The sequence below is a fragment of the Dasypus novemcinctus genome, chromosome 14 (assembly GCF_030445035.2).
Source record: "Dasypus novemcinctus isolate mDasNov1 chromosome 14, mDasNov1.1.hap2, whole genome shotgun sequence".
In the NCBI taxonomy this organism is placed as follows: Eukaryota; Metazoa; Chordata; class Mammalia; order Cingulata; family Dasypodidae; genus Dasypus; species Dasypus novemcinctus.
The window spans coordinates 87,895,115-87,914,300 of NC_080686.1; the positions used below are offsets into that span (position 1 = coordinate 87,895,115).

A 19,186-nucleotide genomic window follows, 5' to 3' on the forward strand; every position below is an offset into this window, starting at 1 on the left:
AGGCACTTTATACACTTCTCATGCTGGCAAAAGTTAAGAAACAAAATCTTCATTCCCATGCAAATTTATAGCAGGTATATTTTCTGAGCTCAAACCACAGTTCCAACAATTTAATTTGGACCTAATGCAAGTAAAAATAAAATTTCTGTATTTCAAAATCCACTTAACTGTCCATCTGAGAAGGATGCACCTAACCATCAATAGGAAGCGATTAATCTGCAATGTAGTAACATGCTAAAAGGCAAATATCAAGAAAAGAATTGTATCAATGCCTTCCAAGCAACAAATATACTCATTTAAAATCATAGGCTCATGGACTGATATCAGTATTTGGCAGTACTTATCTGTGTGAAAAGATACTTTCAAAGATGAAATATATAAAATCTCATTATAGATCAGCATCAGCAGATGAACATTTGTAATCAATTTTGACAGCAGGGAACACTAACTGTGAACCCCAATTAAGCATAAAGTTAACCCCCACCAAAATGCCATTCTTCTCTTTAGTAGACCTGTATTACAAAAAAACTTGTACTCAGTAATTATTATTTTAATTCTGTCAATAATAAATCTGTGGAAATTTGTCTTTTAAGAGTACTACATAATATCCTTGATTTTGTCTCTTGGCCTGTAAAGCCTAAAATATTTACTATCTGGCCCTTTTTTTTTTTTTTTTTAAAGATTTATTTATTTATTTAATTTCCCCCCCTCCCCTGGTTGTCTGTTCTTGGTGTCTATTTGCTGCGTCTTGTTTCTTTGTCCGCTTCTGTTGTCGTCAGCGGCACAGGAAGCGTGGGCGGCGCCATTCCTGGGCAGGCTGCTCTTTCTTTTCACGCTGGGCGGCTTTTCCTCGGGCGCACTCCTTGCGCGTGGGGCTCCCCCACGCGGGGGACACCCTTGCGTGGCACGGCACTCCTTGCGCGCATCAGCACTGCGCATGGCCAGCTCCACACGGGTCAAGGAGGCCCGGGGTTTGAACCGCGGACCTCCCATATGGTAGACGGACGCCCTAACCACTGGGCCAAAGTCCGTTTCCCAATCTGGCCCTTTTTAAAAAGCAAACTGCCCACCCCTTCTCCATAAAGAAGTATTTAATGTATTTTTTAATCTCTAAAGAACTGAAATTAACATTTAATAGTGCTTTTACTTTTTTTTTTTAAGATTTATTTTTATTTATTTCTCTCCCCTTTCCCCACCCCACCCCACCCCAAATTGTCTGCTCTCTGTGTCCATTCGCTGTGTGTTCTTCTGTGCCTACTTCTATTCTTATCAGCAGCACCAGGAATCGGTGTCTCTTTTTGCTGAGTCATCTTGCTGCATCAGCTCTCTGTGTGCGCGGCGTCCTTACAGGGCGCACTCCTTGCGCATGGGGCTCGCCTACGCCGGGGACACCCTGCATGCACTTCTTGCATGCATCAGCACTGTGCATGGGCCAGCTCCACATGGGTCAAGGAGGCCCTGGGTTTGATCTGTGAACCTCCTATGTGGTAGGCTGATGCTCTATCCCTTGAGCCAAGTCTGCTTCCCTTTACTTATTTTCTATTCAACTAAAATCTGGCCTACCACCGAACAGAGCCTTTCAAGGTCACCATTGACTTTCCTGTTAACGAATTCTATCTTACCGTGTCCTCTCACCAGCATACATCAAAATACTTTCCTCATTCCAGAAACATTTTCTCTCTTGACTTTACAATGGTTTTCCTCGCTAGATGTTTTTTCTCAGTCTCCTTTGTCAGTTCCTACTCTTAAATCTGACCTCAAAACTTTGGGGCTTTAGTCTATTCTGGGCCTTTTTCTCTTCTATAACTAGACCAAAGGCCAGCAACTTTTTCATAAATGGCCAGGTGGAAATATTTTAGGCTTTGAGAGCCATGTGGTCTCTGTCACAACTACTCAATTCTGCTGTTATGCACAAATGCAGCCATACACAATATGCAATCAATAGATATAACTCTGTTGCAATAAAACCTTATTTACAAGAAGAAGCAGTAGGCCAGGAGCAGATGTGGCTCAAACAGTTGAGCACCCACCTCCCACATGGGAGGTCCCAGGTTCAGTTCCAGGTACCTCCTGGAGAAGACAAACAACCAGCAAGCAGACATCCAGCAAAAACAATGAGCAGACAAATGAAAAGAGACAAACAAGCGGAGAGCAGACGTGACTCAAGCAGTTGAACGCCCGCCTCCCACATAGGAGGTCCCAGGTTTGGTTCCCAGTGCCTCTTAAAGGTGAGCAACACAGTGAGCTGATGCAACAGGCTGGCATGGTAAACTGATGCAACAAGATGACACAATGAGACACAACAAGCAGGAAGAGGAGGTGGCAGGTCCCAGGTTCGGCTCTCAGTGCCTCCTAAAAAGATGAGCAGACACAGAGAGCAGACAGTGAGAGCAAACAATTGTGGGGGCGAAATAAATAAATAAAATAAATCTTGAAAAAAGAAAAAACAGACAACAAGCAGACAACAAGCAAAAAACAATCAGCAAAAAGAGACAAGGGAGCCATGGCAGGGGGCCAAATTTGGTCCATGGGCCATAGTGTGTCAACCCTAGATCTAGACTCTTGCTTTGGTTGCCTCCCCCTCTCTCATAACTAAGTAGCATCTATATACAATTATTGACACCTACATTTACATCTTCAGCCTAAACCTCTTCTATAAAAATCCAGATTTGTATATAAATACACACATGCATCTATTTACCTGACATCTCCATTTACAATCTCAAAGGAACTTAAATTTCGCACATTCAAAATTAAACTCCTTGTGGGGAGGAGGTGTAGTTCACTGGTTATGTACCTGCTTCCCAAGTACAAGGTCCCAGGTTCAATCCCTGGTACCTCAAAAAAAAATAACTGAACATCTCCCATATTTCAAATGACAGGTCTCAGGTCTTATTTCTTTATCCAGTATTTTCCCTTTCAATCAATGACACTACCTGTAATTTAAAAGAACAAAGCAAAACAAAAACCTAGGAAAAGAAATACATGATTTGAAACCTGGAAAAAAGAAAAGAAACCCAGGATTTACCATTTACTATTTCCTTTCCCTTAATTATCTAACAATTTTAACTCATAAATTCACTCTCAAAAATATATCTTAACTCCATCTACTTCTCTTCATTTCCAAGACCACCTAGTCTAAGGCACTATCATCCCTAGCATAGACCAACAACTTCCTAAATGGTCTCCCAGTCTGTACATTTTCACCCTCCAATCTGTTCTCCTTCTTTCAAACTCATTGTTTCATTCTCATGCTTAAACTCTCTAATGGCCTTAATAGTTTATCTAGAAAAGCCCTAACTAATCTGGCTTCTTTTATTCGCCCATCTCATTTCATTCTACTTCCCCTTTCATTCATTAAGTTCCACCCATATTTGCTTTCTGTCAATTACTAGACTAGGCCAAATTCCTTCCTATCTCATGGTCTTGGCATTTGCTTTCCTTTTTTCTTTTCAGAATGCTCTTCTCCCAGCTACCTGCATGATTGGCTTCTTCTCAATCTTTACTTGTAGCTTAAATATCACCGACACAAAGGCCTTCTTAGATCACTTTATCTAAAGTAAGTGTTATAACATTCTATTTATTCCTCTTATAGCATACACAATCTATAATTCTTTATCTCTTATCTTTCCTCTCACAAAAATATAAGCTTCATAGGAATACTTTGTCCAATTAGCACAGTATCATTATACATGGTACTTACAGAAACAAATATTTGTCAAGTGAATAAATCTTCAAAGTTTTGAAAATATTCCTATAAATAGTATGTTAGATATTTTCTTTAAAACTACATTTAGAATTCAAAGGAAATATTATTAGAACATAGAGATGTATTAGTTACAAATCCCAAATGCTAGTTCTATGACTTACCACATAATACAGTAAATCTTTTGCACATTGATTTTCCTTGTTTTCAAAGTAACAATGTCCTATTTGCTTGTGTATTGAATGTTCTATATTATACAAACACATAATATAGATATATTACCAGCACATGTGATTTTAATTGAGCATCTGTGGTGAAGCACGCTAGTAAGATAGGGAATTAACAGATGGATCTGGAACCTGGAACAGAGTCCATATGGACATCAGTAACCCCTAAGATGACTGCTGAAAGACCCCCACCCCCAGGATTCTGCTATCCAGTACAAAGACTTCTTCTGGAAGCCAGGAAAAGCCCTGGATATTCCCCAAGGGCATTATCATTGGGCCCTCACTGGGGGATTGAAGGTAGGGTAATCAATCAAAACAGCAAAGAGCTGAAACTACTCCCCTGAAATTAGCAAAGAAGTGGAATACTTAATAGTTTATAAAGCAGACCACAAGGCCTGAGTGTGTGCCCCGCTCTCTTGCCTCTGGACCTGTTCCTGCCCTCTGTGTGCCACTCTCACCATTTTTCCTCTGCCACAGGGCCATCCTAGTAAACCTGGGGATTTATAACCTATAATGGGAAATTGTACCCTGTAAATCAGCCCTATTTATCCCTTTTCAGCTCCTTCCTCTCTACCTGAGACTCCTGCTCTGTTATTTTCCCCCAATTCTCTTCCTTCCCTACCTCAATAAATTACTGACCTAACGCACCTGGCGTGCTCTTGAAATTCATTTCTGCAGCATAGCCAAGAACCTTAATAAAATCCAGTAACAGTGGTGTTTTCTTTCAAAACATGTGGTAAAAATTCCAGGCTATGAGTACTCAGAAAGGTGCAGTAGTAAAAACTGAGGTTAAAGAGTCAGTGAAGAGTTAGATTAATTATTCTACTCTACCACACAAGTTGTGGGAATCTTGGGTAAGCTCTTAGCCTCAGTTTCTTAATATATAAAAAAGAGATAATTTCTTCTTTCTCTAAGAAAAGTAAAATAATTACATGAAAATTCACTTAGCTTAGTATGTCTGGCACATAACAGTCACTAACTGGTAAGTAATGTTAGTGATGAAAGAACTAGCAGCAGCAGTAATGGCAGCAGAAGTAGTTCTAACATAAAATATAAGAACTCTTGCAAAACAGAAATTCAGAAGGTGTTTTATAAAATACCAGGCTCAGGCAGCAGACCTGGCCCAGTGGTTAGGGTGTCCGTCTACCACATGGGAGGTCCCTGGTTCAAACCCCGGGCCTCCTTGACCCGTGTGGAGCTGGCCCATGCGCAGTCCTGATGCGCGCAAGCAGTGCCCTGCCATGCAGGGGTGTCCCCCGCGTAGGGAAGCCCCGCGTGCAAGGAGTGCGCCCCATAAGGAGAGCCGCCCACCACCAAAGAAAGTGCAGCCTTGCCTAAGAATGGTGCCCTCCACAAGGAGAAATGACACAACAAGATGACGCAACAAAAAGAAACACAGATTCCTGTGCCGCTGACAAAAACAGAAGCGGACAAAAGAAGGTGCAGAAAATAGACACAGAATAGACAACCGGGGTGGGGGGAAAGGGGAGAGAAATAAATAAATAAATAAATAAATAAATCTTTAAAAAAATAAAATACCAGGCTTTTAAAAAAAATTATAAATGTTCACAACAACACAGTATACTAAATAATTTACCCTTAAACTCAGAATGAAAGAAATAAACCTAAACTAAACCAAGAACACCCTCCTAACTGAAATTTCCCTGAAACATTAAGAACCATAAATAGTAATGCCTCAGTCAACTCTTAGGTGCTCAGAACACCCATCTTTCAACAGCTATAATCTACACGTTAGCAAAAAATGTTCATATTGTGAGAGCTGAAGTTGAATAACAATGTGAAGATGCAACTGGCTAGCTGAAAAGAAAAAAAGAGAGTAGTGATCTATGTCCCTGAAAGTCACTCAAAATCAAGCCCTACACAGAAGCATGGGGAGGGGGAGGGGAGAAGAGGAGGTAGGGGAGAGAGGGAAAGGAAAAACACTATGGAAAAGTGACAAATAGCAAAACTAAGAACAGATGTTAGAAGCAATACCAGAGATGCCAAGAAGCAGACCTCCTCACATAGAAGAAAAGAATGTACCATGATCTAAGGGATGAATGAGAATAGGGTAGAACAGTCTGAGGCACCAAGGGCAGGGTGGGGTGGGGAAACAGCTAGACCCAACATATTTCACTGCCACATGACAGAGTCTAAACAGGATACCATCCAAAATAGCAATGTTCTGGAGGTACTTGGTATACCTAGTATATCTACAAATAGAAGAAGCCTCAAAGAAAATTATGTGGGTTTGTGTGTGCATGTGTTTAAGCAAGAAAGCAGAGCGTTTTATCGCAGAGTGCAAAAAAGAAAGTACACACGGGCACTCTTACTAGTGAAGATGCACCCCAGGTGACTTGGGCCAGGGTTTAATCAGGAATGAAATAGAAGGGTCTTCTTGCCTCGTGACTTCAGATAGTAGGGAAGGGGTTAGGGTCACTGTGTTCTGTCCCCACCAGTTGGGCAGTATAAGATGTTACCACTTGAGTTTCACATGCAGTAGCTCAGACATGGCCGCCCACGATAGCATACATCTGTCTGCCTACAGTCTTTTTTTGCTGCCCCTGAGATTTTGTGCTCACTGCCCCCCACCCCACTTCACAGTTCCCTATTTTGACCAGCCTCACTACAACAGAGCAGACCACCTCTAGACTGTCATGGCACCTTGATCTTTTCACTTGAGGGAAGCGACCTGTCTCTCACACCACTGGTGTACCTCCTGAACTATTCGGAATTAGTTTCCCATGCCTCCTTCTCATTCTCTCTCCCACTAACCCATTTCCCCACACAAGAGCTGCAAAAGCTTATGCTCATTCCCAGCTTACAAACTTGCCCTGCCTCCAACGGCCCCCATAATCCTTGGAGTCCTTGGTGGCTGCGGGGCAAAATTGTTATAACACAGTATATAAGGACTCTTATAACTGGCAAATGCTAAATTATATTTCCACTAAAGCCGAGAAACATGTAAAATGTACAAAAATATTGCTATGAAAGTCCTCAAAGTAAAATGTTTTAGAGCTAAAAGGGAAAGATTCTCCATTACCTGCCAAGTCTTTTGTCCAGAAGAGCTTCTCATTTACCAGATCAGTTGATGTAATTATTATATTTTAACACACAACTACTTATTTTTATGTGATTGCTTTTATTAACTTAAAACAAACATAAACCTATGAGTCAAAGACAAGACTAGAGACCTATAAATCTGCATACTAACTAATTGAGTTGACTTGAGCAAGATGCTAATAAAATCTACACTCAGGAAATTTAATCCCTATTTTTTTCAGATAGCTTTACACACTGATACACCAATGAAAATCAAGCAATTTGTATAAAAACTGAAACAATCTCCACTAATAATGGTTCAATATCAAGTCATCTCCAACATTCAAAACCCATTATCTCTAATTATATTTGGCCCTCTATAAGACCCTATAAATTACTGACTACATAATTTCAATTTTCTCATCTACAGGTTTGTTCATCAAAATTTGCTTGTCACAACTGCTATAAAAAATTTAAAAAAGATACTATTGAAATGGACAATATATTCATTACTGGTGAATTAAACTATCACAGTGTTTGATTCATGTGGAAACCATATTTCCTAAAACCTCAAATAGTTAGCATTTAGTCGAGACTTTAGAAGTGAAAAGACACCACAATCGGGAAATGGACTTTGGACCAGTGGTTAGGGCGTTGGTCTACCACTTGGGAGGTCCGCGGTTCAAACCCCGGGCCTCCTTGACCTGTGTGGAGCTGGCCCATACGCAGTGCTGATGCGCGCAAGGAGTGCCCTGCCACACAGGGGTGTCCCCCGATAGGGGAGCCCCACACGCAAGGAGTGCACCCCTAAGGAGAGCCGCCCAGCACGAAAGAAAGTGCAGCCTGCAGAGGAATAGCGCCGCCCACACTCCCCGTGCTGCTGATGACAACAGTTGCTGCTGATGATAACAGAAGCGGACAAAGAAACAAGACGCAGCAAAAAGACACAGAAAAACAGACTCCCGGGGGAGGGGAGGGGAATTAAATAAATAAAAATAAATCTTTAAAAAAAAAAAAGACACCACAATCAAGGAAAAAGTTAATCACAAAGCACACTTATCTGATAGAGTGGTGAGGAACTGCCCTTTTGTCCTTATTCAGAGACAAGTATACGTAAAATAAAGCAATGAACTAAAAGCACAGAATACACTGATAACAGCAAGTGTCAATGGATCATAGAAGAGAAAGAGAGACAAAGCAGAGAAATTAAAGATACAGTCTACAGGATTTTATATAATACACTGGTTCTCCAACAGAGGTGATTTTGCACTTCTCCTTTCAGGCAAAATTTGGCAATGTCTGGACCACTTTTGGTTGTTACTACCACATGAAAAAGATGCTACTGGCGTCTAGTGGGTAAACTACCTGGCTCGACATGTCAATATTGCTAAGAATGAGAAATTCTAAACACAAGGGAAATAATCCTATACATCTCAACATATAAAAGGAATCATTGCACTAATGCTCAATACAAGTAGTGAATGTTCAAAATAAGGACCCTAAGTCTTATAAATAAATTAATTATTAACAGTTTGTTTTATGAGGGTAGGAAGGAATGGTAATGGGGACTCTATTTTATGCATGATTTTTCTATAAACCTACTTCATGTATATATATAAAGAGAATAGTAGGTAGAGATATAAGATTTTCAACAGACATGATTAATTTTTAAAGCACAACTGATATAAAAGAATAAATTACAATTATTAGGTATAGTTACTTACATGGAAAACCTTTTCTTAATTTCTCTTCCCTGAATCTGGACTGGTCTTATTTATTGGCTTGCTTGACCAAATAACACAGTAGAAATGATGTTCTGGAACCTCTAAAGCTAAGTCATAGCAAATCTGTGGAAGGCTGAATAATGCCCTCACCCACCTAACCCCAAAGATGTCTACTTTCTAATCCCCAGAACCTATGAATATGTTACCTTACATGGCAAAAGGAACAGTGCAGGTGTGATTAAGGATTCTGAGATGGGGAGATTACCCTGTATTACCTGACTGTGCCCTATATGTAATTATAAGGGTCCTTAATAGAGGGAGGCAAGAAAGTCAATGAGTGACAAGGTAAACTGATGATGGAAGCAGAGATTAGAGTGATTGGGCCAGAAGCCAAGGAATGCCAACAGCCTCTTGAAGCTGGAAGGCTTCTCCACTAGAACCACCAGAAGGAACCAGCCCTGCTGCCACCTTGATTTTAGCCCTTTAAAGCTTTAAGACTTATTCTGGACTTCTGACCTCTAAAAGTATAAGAGAAATCTGTGCTGTTTTAATCCAGTAAAGTTGCAAAAGAAACCAGCAAATCTCTATTGTTACAGCAGCAATAGAAAACTAACACACAGTCTTACATAGTTACTTTACAGCTTCCACCCAGCTCTCTTGGCACATTTTCTTTGGAAGGTCTGATCCATCACCAAAGTGATATACCTACCCTGAGAATGCCATGTTGGTGAGGCCATGTGCATCTGCTCTGGTCAACAACCCCAACTGAGCCTGGCCATCCCCACCAAAGTGCCAGCTATGTGGTCAAGCCATCTTGGACCTCTGACCAGACCATCTGTCAGCTGAAGTTTACCAAATGACTTCCAAAGACTGCATGTGAAACAGACAAATCATCCAACCAAGTCCTGCCTATAACCCTAATTCCACAGAAATCATGAGATATAATGGATGTTGCTAAGTCACACATAAACTCTGTACATCAAGTTATATGTTAAATGATGACTAAATATTAACTAGCAAATATCCATTTTATAATGGGGAAAAATCCTGAGTTATATGTTTTCTGCTAGCAGTAAACCCTTAAATAGGGCCATTCCAATATCACCAGTTAGTGTGAAGTTTTCAGAGCTTATTGGAATATGACGCTATAATTATCTTCTTTCCACATTGTTAAAATTATTGATTATAGCAAAGCTTCATTTAAATTTTCTAGGCTAAAGGTATAGAAGATCTCTCCACCCATAACAGATCTCTTACTTTTCCTGCCTTCAACTCACACTTAATATTGTCATCCTGACTCTTCCTCTCTTTGTGAGACTAGTCCCAGCTATACCTCCCTTATTCCTCTTTTACTGTCTAAACAAGGGCACAGAAATATCTTTATTCTTGTATCTTAATTTGGAGTATGAAGTGTTTTTCTTGCCCTCTTTCTTACTGTCTTTGAACAATAGCCAAGTTTTTCCCCAATCTATCCAAGAAGCTAATAGTTGCAACTGAGTTGCTAGTCTCACATATAATCCAGAACAATGGACTAAGAAAAACTAGGATTCTCTTGTCAAGAGTTTGAGAAGCCTACTGGACAAGTACTTTATGACAAAACATTTATTTTTAAGTATTCTAAATATCCACTTTAAAATCAACTTTTATCTTATGGCTTTCATTCTGCTAAAAACCTCTTATGCTATATGGCAAATTCTCAAAATGATCCTCCTCATACTATCTTATATAAACAAACACAAAAGGGGAAAACTACAAGTTTAAAGTTTAGAATTAGATAATTAGATGGTTAACCTCTATGAATATAGATAAAAGGTAAGACAAATTTGAAAATACACAGGTACCATTTATACAGAGAAACAGAAGGGAAAGAAAAAAAAAAAGCAGGCAGATTAAGACCTAACAGATGGAAAAACTGTTCTGGTCTCCTCAACACTGTTTGTCATCTCTTATTTACTATATGTGAAGAAAAAATCCATTTTTAAAATACCTTAAGTACACATTTAACAAAAATATATTCTCTTAAAAGGTCCTTTTTTTCCCAAATCATATTTCTCATCATGCCTCCCCAATAAGTTCTTGTCTCTCTTTTTTTTAATCGCCAATGAACATTAATTACAATTCTTTATTTGCATGGTAGGCAGGCTTCAAAATGGCCCCCAAAATTGCCACCCTTCTGTTAAGCACCATTCCTCCCAAACTGTATTGGTGTGAAAAATGGAATGTTACATCTGAGAATAGGTTATAAAAGACTGTGGTTTCCAGCTTAGGCTCTTCTTCTTGCTCTGTCTCCCTCTCTCTCTCTCATCACTCCTTCTGGGAGTCAGCTTCCAGGTCTTCAAACACTCAAAGAGCTGTGAGGAGAGACCCATATAGCAAGGAACTGATACTTCCAGGCAACAGCCATGTGAGTGAGCCGCCTTCTAACTAGAAGTAGGTCTTTCAGCCTCAGTCAAGACTTCAGAATACAGTCTCAGACAAAAGTTTGGTTACAACGTCATGACAGATCCTAACCCAAAAACACCCCACAAGTTGCTCCTGGATTCCTGATCCTCATACACTATAAAATAATACACATTTGTTGTAAGCCACGTTTTAGAGTAATTTGTTACACAGCAATGGATGACTAATATAATGAGCACTGCCCATCCTTCAAAACCCAAATTGCTATATTATAAAAGCTTAAAGAAAATAATTATAAGTAGAAATATGAATTGCAAAAACTGGGGAGCAAATTTATTTTAAAATCTTGGCTAAATATTCAAAGACAAGTGTAATGAAGTTAGCTTGCTAGCCCTACTTTTTTAAAAAAATGATGTAATAATGTGCTATCAGCAGGCAATGGCCTGTTTCTGAAAGAAGAGAGATCAGGCTGAACAGCTGAGAACGCAAAGTCAACGTTTATAAAATAGGGGACGAAATCAGTTTGTAATTTAAAAATCACAATATACTATTTAACTATGATAAAATATTCCAGAGTCAGCCTTTTCTATTATACACTGATTATTAGGCTTTATCTTGTCATAGATTATACTGATAAGCAGAAGAGAAAGATAAGGGCAAAGATACCAAATTTCACCAGCAGATTACACAGACAAGTCAAAGCATGAATGTTTTATTTCCTCCAAGTTTCCACACCAAATCAAAAACATTTCATTAGGTCATATAAGCACCCTTTCCAAGGACACATAAGATCTCTTATAAGAAACAGCCCTTTTAAGAGGGAATTTATTTCATTAGAAAATGCACTTAGGACACACATACTTAGTATACCGGTCACATATTTTAAAACATTATTCAAAAAGAAACCATTAAAAAATGGAGGTGTGGGGGGGTTCATTTCAGGAAAAATGTTGATTTCAACAATTGAATGAGCTATATATAGTCTTACCTGAAATGATTAATATTAAGGTAATTTGCTAAGTGATGATTCCATTTATTTCCATAATAACTATACACATTGATATTGAAAAGAATAAGTGAACAATAACACTGTACTAAAAATTAAAGCGGTATCATCTGTGCCACCTGATTCAAAGGCCAATAATTTAGTCATCAACCTTGGCAAAAATAGTCAATTTAAACTTTCTAATTCTTTAAGCATATAAACAGAAGATAAGCATTTGACTATCACATTTTCTTTATCCTTGCCTGCTTCTCCAGAACAAAGAAAACAATTTAAATTACTAAATTCTCTCTCATTTAACAAACGTAATTAGTAAAAGTTTAATTGATGCAAATTGGTCTCCACTGACTGAAGTTTTTGGGTCCTTTCCAGAATATTTAAAACCATATTATATTAAAAATGTATTATCTCCATTGGAAAACAATTGCACAACTACTGCAATATTGCAGCTGTGTGCTAAGACAATAATGTTCCTAAAATTTATCCAGATGTACTGCAGGACATGCTTTTCAAGAATTGCCATAAAATTATATCTATGGACCCTCAAATCTTGTAACGATGTTAACAATGCAGAATTTCCAAAAAATTACTTAGAAAAAATCAAACGTGTGTACCAACAGTTTTGCCCAGTTTGGGCGGGGGAGGTTATATGGGAAGACCAATAAAGAATTTCTAAAGGAAAAGTAGCACAGATAAGTCATGCTTATAAAGTGAGGTTCACATTATTAGGTAGATAACTCTTTCCTCCATTAGTAAACACAGGACAAAGATACAATTAAGTGCCTCTGGCAAATCAAATGCCAGTTCCAAATCAATGTGCTCGAAACTTAGGAATCTATGGATGTTCATGTACCTACCAACAGAAGTTTGCTTGAAGGGGAAAAAAAGTAAATTAAAAAAAAAAAAAGCTGGCAAATCAGATTAGTATAAAAAAGCAGCAATGTGTTTTGCCAATATTGTAGCATTTAAACGGCTAAAATATTTTAAGACAAATATTTTAGATTTGAGAATCATTTGTCATTTTCTCCTTCCATCCTTTTGAAATTCTGACCCTTTAGCCTTTTCACCTAGACTCAAATTCTGACCTACCACAGTCTGCTCTCATTTTTAAAATATCCTATTTTAACATGTTAGCTTAAAAATAGCTTGGCTTGCATCCTTCCAAATTACTGCTGAGCAGAAGTCTGCTTTTTATTGTCGAGCCACAGATTCCCAGAAAAATACCTTCTCAATTTACTTCTTTCAATCTCTGGGTCAACGAAAACAAGAACTTGAGTTTAACATGTGCAACATCTTATCTGTAAGGCTTGCAAGTATGCATCTGCAGTTGCTGGTTTGGGGCCATTCTTTCCATTTCCTTCGGCTGCTTAATACAACTAGACATGTGCGGGGAAAAGCCACTGAGCGCATCCCTGCCTTATAAAGTAACATCCCTTCTTTGGGGCACCAGTGAATTTCGTTGGATACCCATTCAAGAAAGTTTCTGCCAACCTGTCGAGCTGGCAGCACTCTGCAGGAAAGCGGCAAGAGCTCAGTTAGGGACCGGAAGGCTGGGGAGGGGGGGAACTCGGCAAATCAAAACAAAATCAAAACAGCACGGGCTGGCGTTTTAGGCAGAAGTTCCGGATTCTGAGGCTGGGGGAGAAACAGCCAAGCGTCGGCCGTGGCTGCCGGGCACGACCCACGACTATCCTACCTGCCCCGGGGACACTCAGGGGACAGAAAGTTCCCCCTTCGGCCGTCCCCGACGCCGGGCCGGGCGGGCGAGAGGCGAGCGCGTCGGGGCCCGCGGGCTCGCCCCCACCCGCTCCCCGTACCTTGGGCGATGGCTATGGACTCGAAGCGGTGCAGCTCCTTGAGCAGGCAGCTCCTCTCGGTGGAGTGCAGGCTGTAGATGAAGTCGCGCGCGCCCTGCGCCGTGTTCAGCGCCTCCATGGGCTCCTTCTTGGGGTGAGTGCCCAGCCCCCGGAGGCCGGCGGGGAAGGCGCCGGGGGCCGCGAGCGCCAGCAGACCCCGCCTGCAGCAGCACCAGGACGGCGGGTGCGGCGAGGCGGCCGGGCCTGGCCTCAGGCTGCGCGCCGTCCGGCTCCTCAGCAGAGGCAGCAGCCGGGACATGGCGGGAGGAGAGCGGGGTCCCCCGCGGCAGTCCGGGAGGGCGATTTCTGGCTAGGCTGAGCCGAGAAGGCTCCGGGCTCAGCCCGACCGCGCCCCGATGCACTCTCGACCGGCGGCCGCGGCGCCCCGCACCTTGCACTCCCCCGGCCCGCGCGGCTGCAGCCTCCCCTTCCGTCCCCGCTTCCCTTCCCCAAGGCTCGCGGCGGTTCCGGCCCCTCTGGCGAGAAAAACTTTCTCGGAAGCGGCGGGGTCCGGGGAGCTCCAGGAGAGAGCAGGAGGACGGTGCGGGCGGGCACCTCCCGGCTGAGGAGGAGCGGCGCGGGCGGGCGGGTTTGGCCTTTCTGTGTGTCTGTCAGTCTGGTTTTCCAGAGGGATGAGTCAGCCACGCGCCGCCCTCCTCCGGCGCCGCCCTCCCTCTCCCGCCGGCTTTCCCACCCTTTTATTTCCCCGCGTCTCCACGCCCAGACTCGGGCGCCCTCAAAGAAGCAGCACTCTGAGGCCGCAGCCGCCGCCGCTACCTCTAGCGGCGGTATAAGGGGTAACAGCCTGGAGGCGAGGGAAAGGGGGAGAGGGGCCGAGCCGCGCAGGCGCAGTTCCTCGGCACACGGGCTGCGCTCCTGCGCGGGTGAGTAGCGTGCGCGCGCGTCTCCTCCGGCCCGTGAAGGTGGAAGCGGAGGGCGTGCACGCCGTTGTCCTGGCCTCAGCCACCCTCAAACCGATCCAGGGGGCGAGGAAGAGCTCTGGACCCTTGGCCCGGCAGTGGTGCAGCTGCCCCCGGCCCTCCCAGCGCAGGGCCTGGATGTGGGGCTCGTCCCCAGCTAGCGACCCTCCCCACTCGCCCAGCGCGAACCAGGAGAGACAAGCCAGGCCGGTCCGGAGAGCGGCGCTGCCGCCAGGCGCCTCGCCGGGTCACAGCGCCCTGTGTAGGCTTGTGGAGAATGAAGCGCCCGAGCCTCACCCTTTGCCAAGTCAGCATTCACTGCGGCCTGGGCCAGACAGACCGGTCTCCGAGCAGCCCGTGCCGTCCTGGGTGCTCCAGACTAAGGGCGAGGCCAATTCTGTCTTTCACCAAAGAGGGTTTGAGACTAAGGCCCTGACACAGATAATACCCTTTTCCTCTTTCTGATGCCAGTAGCTGTAGATTGTTAATCCATCATCCATATGGAATCTAAGCCCCCTCTTGATCTAGAGGTGGAGTGGACGTCACCATCCCAGGGTCCACAGAATGGAGGAATAAAATATGGGTTAGAGTGGACTTACTGATATTCTACTATAAAACTATTGTGACTAGTTATAGAAGAAATTGTAGCATTAAGGTGGAGAAAGTGACCACAGTAGTTGCTGAGGGCAGGGAGAGGGAAGAAGAGATGGGATGTGGGGGCATTTTTGGGACTTTGATTTGTCCTAAATGATATTGCAGGCTCAGATGCTGGACATTATATATCCTGCCATAACCTACTGAGTGTACTGGGGGAGAGTGAACTACAGGGTGAACTATTATCCATGTGGTGCAACAGTGCTCCAAAATGTGTTCACCGAGTGCGATGAGTGTGCCACAATGATGGAGGAGGTTGTTGGGGTGGGAGGGGGGGGCGGGGTATACCGGAGCCTCTTATATTTTTTAATGTAACATTTTTTTGTGATGTATATATCTTTAAAAAAATACAATTTACAAAAATGATGGGTTGGAGGAGTGGGGTATATGGGAACCTCATGTTTTTTTGCTTTTTTTGTTTTTTAATGTAACGTTCTTTGTGATCTGTTAACTTTAATTTAAAAAGTGTGAAAAAAAATGTGGCCAGAGGGAAGATTGTCACAGATCTTTTCTTTGTTATGATTTTTTTTCCCTTTATTCCAAGGCAGATAGAAGTCTGTGATGGCCCACTATTTCCTATCCATCTTTCAAAGCCCAGATAAACGTACCCCTATCTCACTAAGGGATATCTCAGCTTTACATGAACCGACTGTCCAATGAACGACACTTAGGCATCCTGTCTTAGAGAATAAATCCACTTAGAATAAATCGTATGCTTAAGTATAATCTCTTTGCAGGAAAATCTAAATCCCATCCTTATGAGATCTGCTGCTGCACCTAACCCAGAACTTTGTATATAGTTACACTAATGTGATACAAATGTAAGTACACCTGTATAAATGAATAGGGATGTTGTCACGAAAACTTCCTATTGTTCTAAATCAGTGGTTCTTAAAGTGTCCTTGGACTAGCAGCATGAGCATCAGTGACTGCTTACTAGAAACACAATTTTATGGACCCCACCCCAGACCACTGAATCAGAAACTTTGGAGGTGGAGCCTAGCACTCTTATCAAGTTGTCCAATTGATTCTGATGCACACAGAAGTTTTGAGAACTGCTGCTTTAATGTAAAGAAACATGAAAAGTACTTTTTTTTTAGTACTCTTTTTTAGGTTTCAGAGTAATGACTCTGTGGTATATGACAATTAAGAATGCTCTCTGTGGAAAAATGCAAGCTCTTTGTACACAGAGACTATTTTTGTTTTTCCAGTCTTTGAAACCCCGTCTCAGATTGTCCCTTTCCCCCATATCTTCTACCTCCAAGAGATTCTTTTTTTTTGAGAAGGTACAGGGAATTGAACCCAGGACCTTGCACATGGGAAGTGGGTGCTCAACCGCTTCAGCTATACCCATTCATTCCTCCCAAAAGATTCTGCTTTAATAGCTTGGGTTGGGGCCTGCAAAGTGAGATTTGAAAAAGCTCCTCAGTAAAAAAACATCCCCAGCAGTCTGTAGGACAGCAGTTTTGTGTGGGAAGTTAAAGAGATACTGCTCAACATTTCCTAGCCATGTGTTAGTGATAGATTGTTTCAGTAATGGTCCCCAGTGAATCATGCCTTCTGCTATCCACTCCCTTGTCTAGTCCCTTCCCACATTTACTGTGGGCTTGGCCATGTGACTTGTTTTAGCCAATGAATGGGATATCATTGGGGCTTGCTGTAATGCATTTGCTGTTTTATTGAGAATATTCAGTTCTGCTATAGAAATTAAGTGAAACTAAAATGTAGAAGCAAGTCGTTTATGAGCCATGTTACACATAAAATGAATGGGCATGTGTTGAGCATCAATAAAAAGAATGAACAAATGAGTGCTACTTGAGATAGGAAGTGGGGAAAGGCCAAATAAACCTTAAATAGTTACAAGGCATGGATTGTACTACTGGTAGCTATGATAGCCCTAAATTGGCCACCTACTGGTGGTACCCATTATAGCCCCATTATGGCTTTATGTTTCTCTGCCCAAGAAAAGCAGATAAAACTCCTAGCTAATGGCAAATAAAGTTATAAGCAGACACACTTGCTCCTGTGACTCTTTGACAAAACAGCTGTGCCTTGGTCCCAGGCCTCTTTGATCTGTAGAACAGCCTCTCTACTCTCATCCTCACAACCACGCTATCTGCAGAGATTGACAAAAAGGAGAGATGGGGCATATAGACATAAGGACATGGCATAAAACAGAATGGCCTTCCACCTTGATCATACCCTATTCTAAGCTTATTGATTTACCCCATCTCTTTCCCCTTACTTCTCACTGACTTTTATTTTTCTCTCCCCATTCCCCTCCCCGCCAGTTGTCTGCTCTCTGTGTCTATTTGCTGTGTGTTCTTCTGTGACTGCTTCTATCCTTATCAGCGGCACCGGAAACCTGTGTTTCTTTTTGTTGCGTCATCTTGCCGTGTCAGCTCTCTGTGTGTTTGGCGCCATTCCTGGTCAGGCTGCACTTTCTTTCGCACTGAGTGGCCTCCTTACGGGGCTTACTCCTTGTGTATGGGTCTCCCCTACGCGGGGGACACCCCTGCATGGCAGGGCACTCCTTGCGCACATCAGCACTGCGCATGGGCCAGCTCTACACGGGTCAAGGAGGCCCGGGGTTTGAAGCACGGACCTCCCATGTGGTAGTCGGACGCCCTAACCACTGGGCCAAGTCCGCTTCCCTCACTGACTTTTAAATTGATTAGTAAATTGTTATGGTTACTCTTGCTGCATAACAGTGTGCCAAAGCTTAATTATTTAAACAGCTAATTTATTTTGCTCATGATTTTATGACTCAGAAATTCGGGAAGGGCTTTCTTGGGCAGTTCTCACTTGGGGTCTTTCATATAGTAGCAGTGAAATGTCAGTCACAGCTGCTGTCTGGGCTGGACATCCAAGATGGCTCACTCACATGGGTGACAGTTGATGTTGGCCATCAGCTGGAAGCTCAGTTGGGACTGAAAACCAGAGCTCTTCCACACAACCCCTCCAGCATTGCAGTCCCAGGGTAGTTTGACTTCTTGCAAGGCAGATAGCTTCCCCCAGAGCAAGTGTCTCAAGAGACCCAGGTAGTAGCTCCTGGCCTTTTCTGGCCTACACTCAGAAGTCTGGCAGCATCATTTCCATTGGATTCTGTTGGGCTATGAGCAAGCCATAAGGATCAGCCCAAATTCAAGCGAAGGGGATATAGACCCACTTCTCAGTTCGAAGAATGCTAAAGCATTTGAGGACATGCTTTGAAACTGCCACATAAAACAATGTGATTCAGGCTTCCTAATTTGGTCTGTAAGCCTGTCTGTTCCATGACCTGTCTAGAGGTATACCCCATGTTATTTGTTCTTTTGGAATCCAGCTGCCATATGAAAAAGTCCGGGACATCCTACTAGAAAGACCATGTGGAAGAAGCAGCCTTAACTGACACCCAGCAAACTGCTAAACACTTTCATGAGGCCATTTAGACCATCCAGTACTGGTCAAGCTCCAGGTGAGTGTAGCAGAATAGTTAAGAGCCTTAGCTTTGGGACCAGACTGCCTGGCTTTGAGTTCCTACTCTTCTATTCAATAGCTGAATAACTTTGTGCTATTAATACAACCTCTCCATGTGCCAATTAGCTCGTCTGTTAAATGGGGATAAGGGTACCTTGTTTATAGGGTTATAATGAAACAAAAGGAGTTAATATA

The 19,186-nt window shown here is 42.5% G+C and overlaps 1 protein-coding gene and 1 long non-coding RNA gene across 3 annotated transcripts in view; one reads left to right on the plus strand and one right to left on the minus strand.

Annotated features, from left to right (window-relative positions):
• TMEM65 (transmembrane protein 65) overlaps positions 1 to 15,133 on the minus strand; it is a 74,724-nt gene extending 59,591 nt beyond the window's left edge. The window contains exon 1 of one of the 2 annotated variants that reach the window (XM_058275997.1): positions 13,920 to 15,133. In XM_058275997.1, coding sequence (XP_058131980.1) covers positions 13,920 to 14,217 — 298 coding nt within the window. In that variant the 5' untranslated portion in view covers positions 14,218 to 15,133. The remainder of the gene's footprint in view (positions 1 to 13,919) is intronic. The other variant, XM_004469460.4, reaches the window with a different exon arrangement.
• The window catches only part of LOC139436426 (uncharacterized), a 54,144-nt gene continuing 48,902 nt past the window's right edge, over positions 13,945 to 19,186 (plus strand). Inside the window, exon 1 of the long non-coding RNA XR_011645682.1 lies at positions 13,945 to 14,052. This is a non-coding gene — a long non-coding RNA (uncharacterized lncRNA). The remainder of the gene's footprint in view (positions 14,053 to 19,186) is intronic.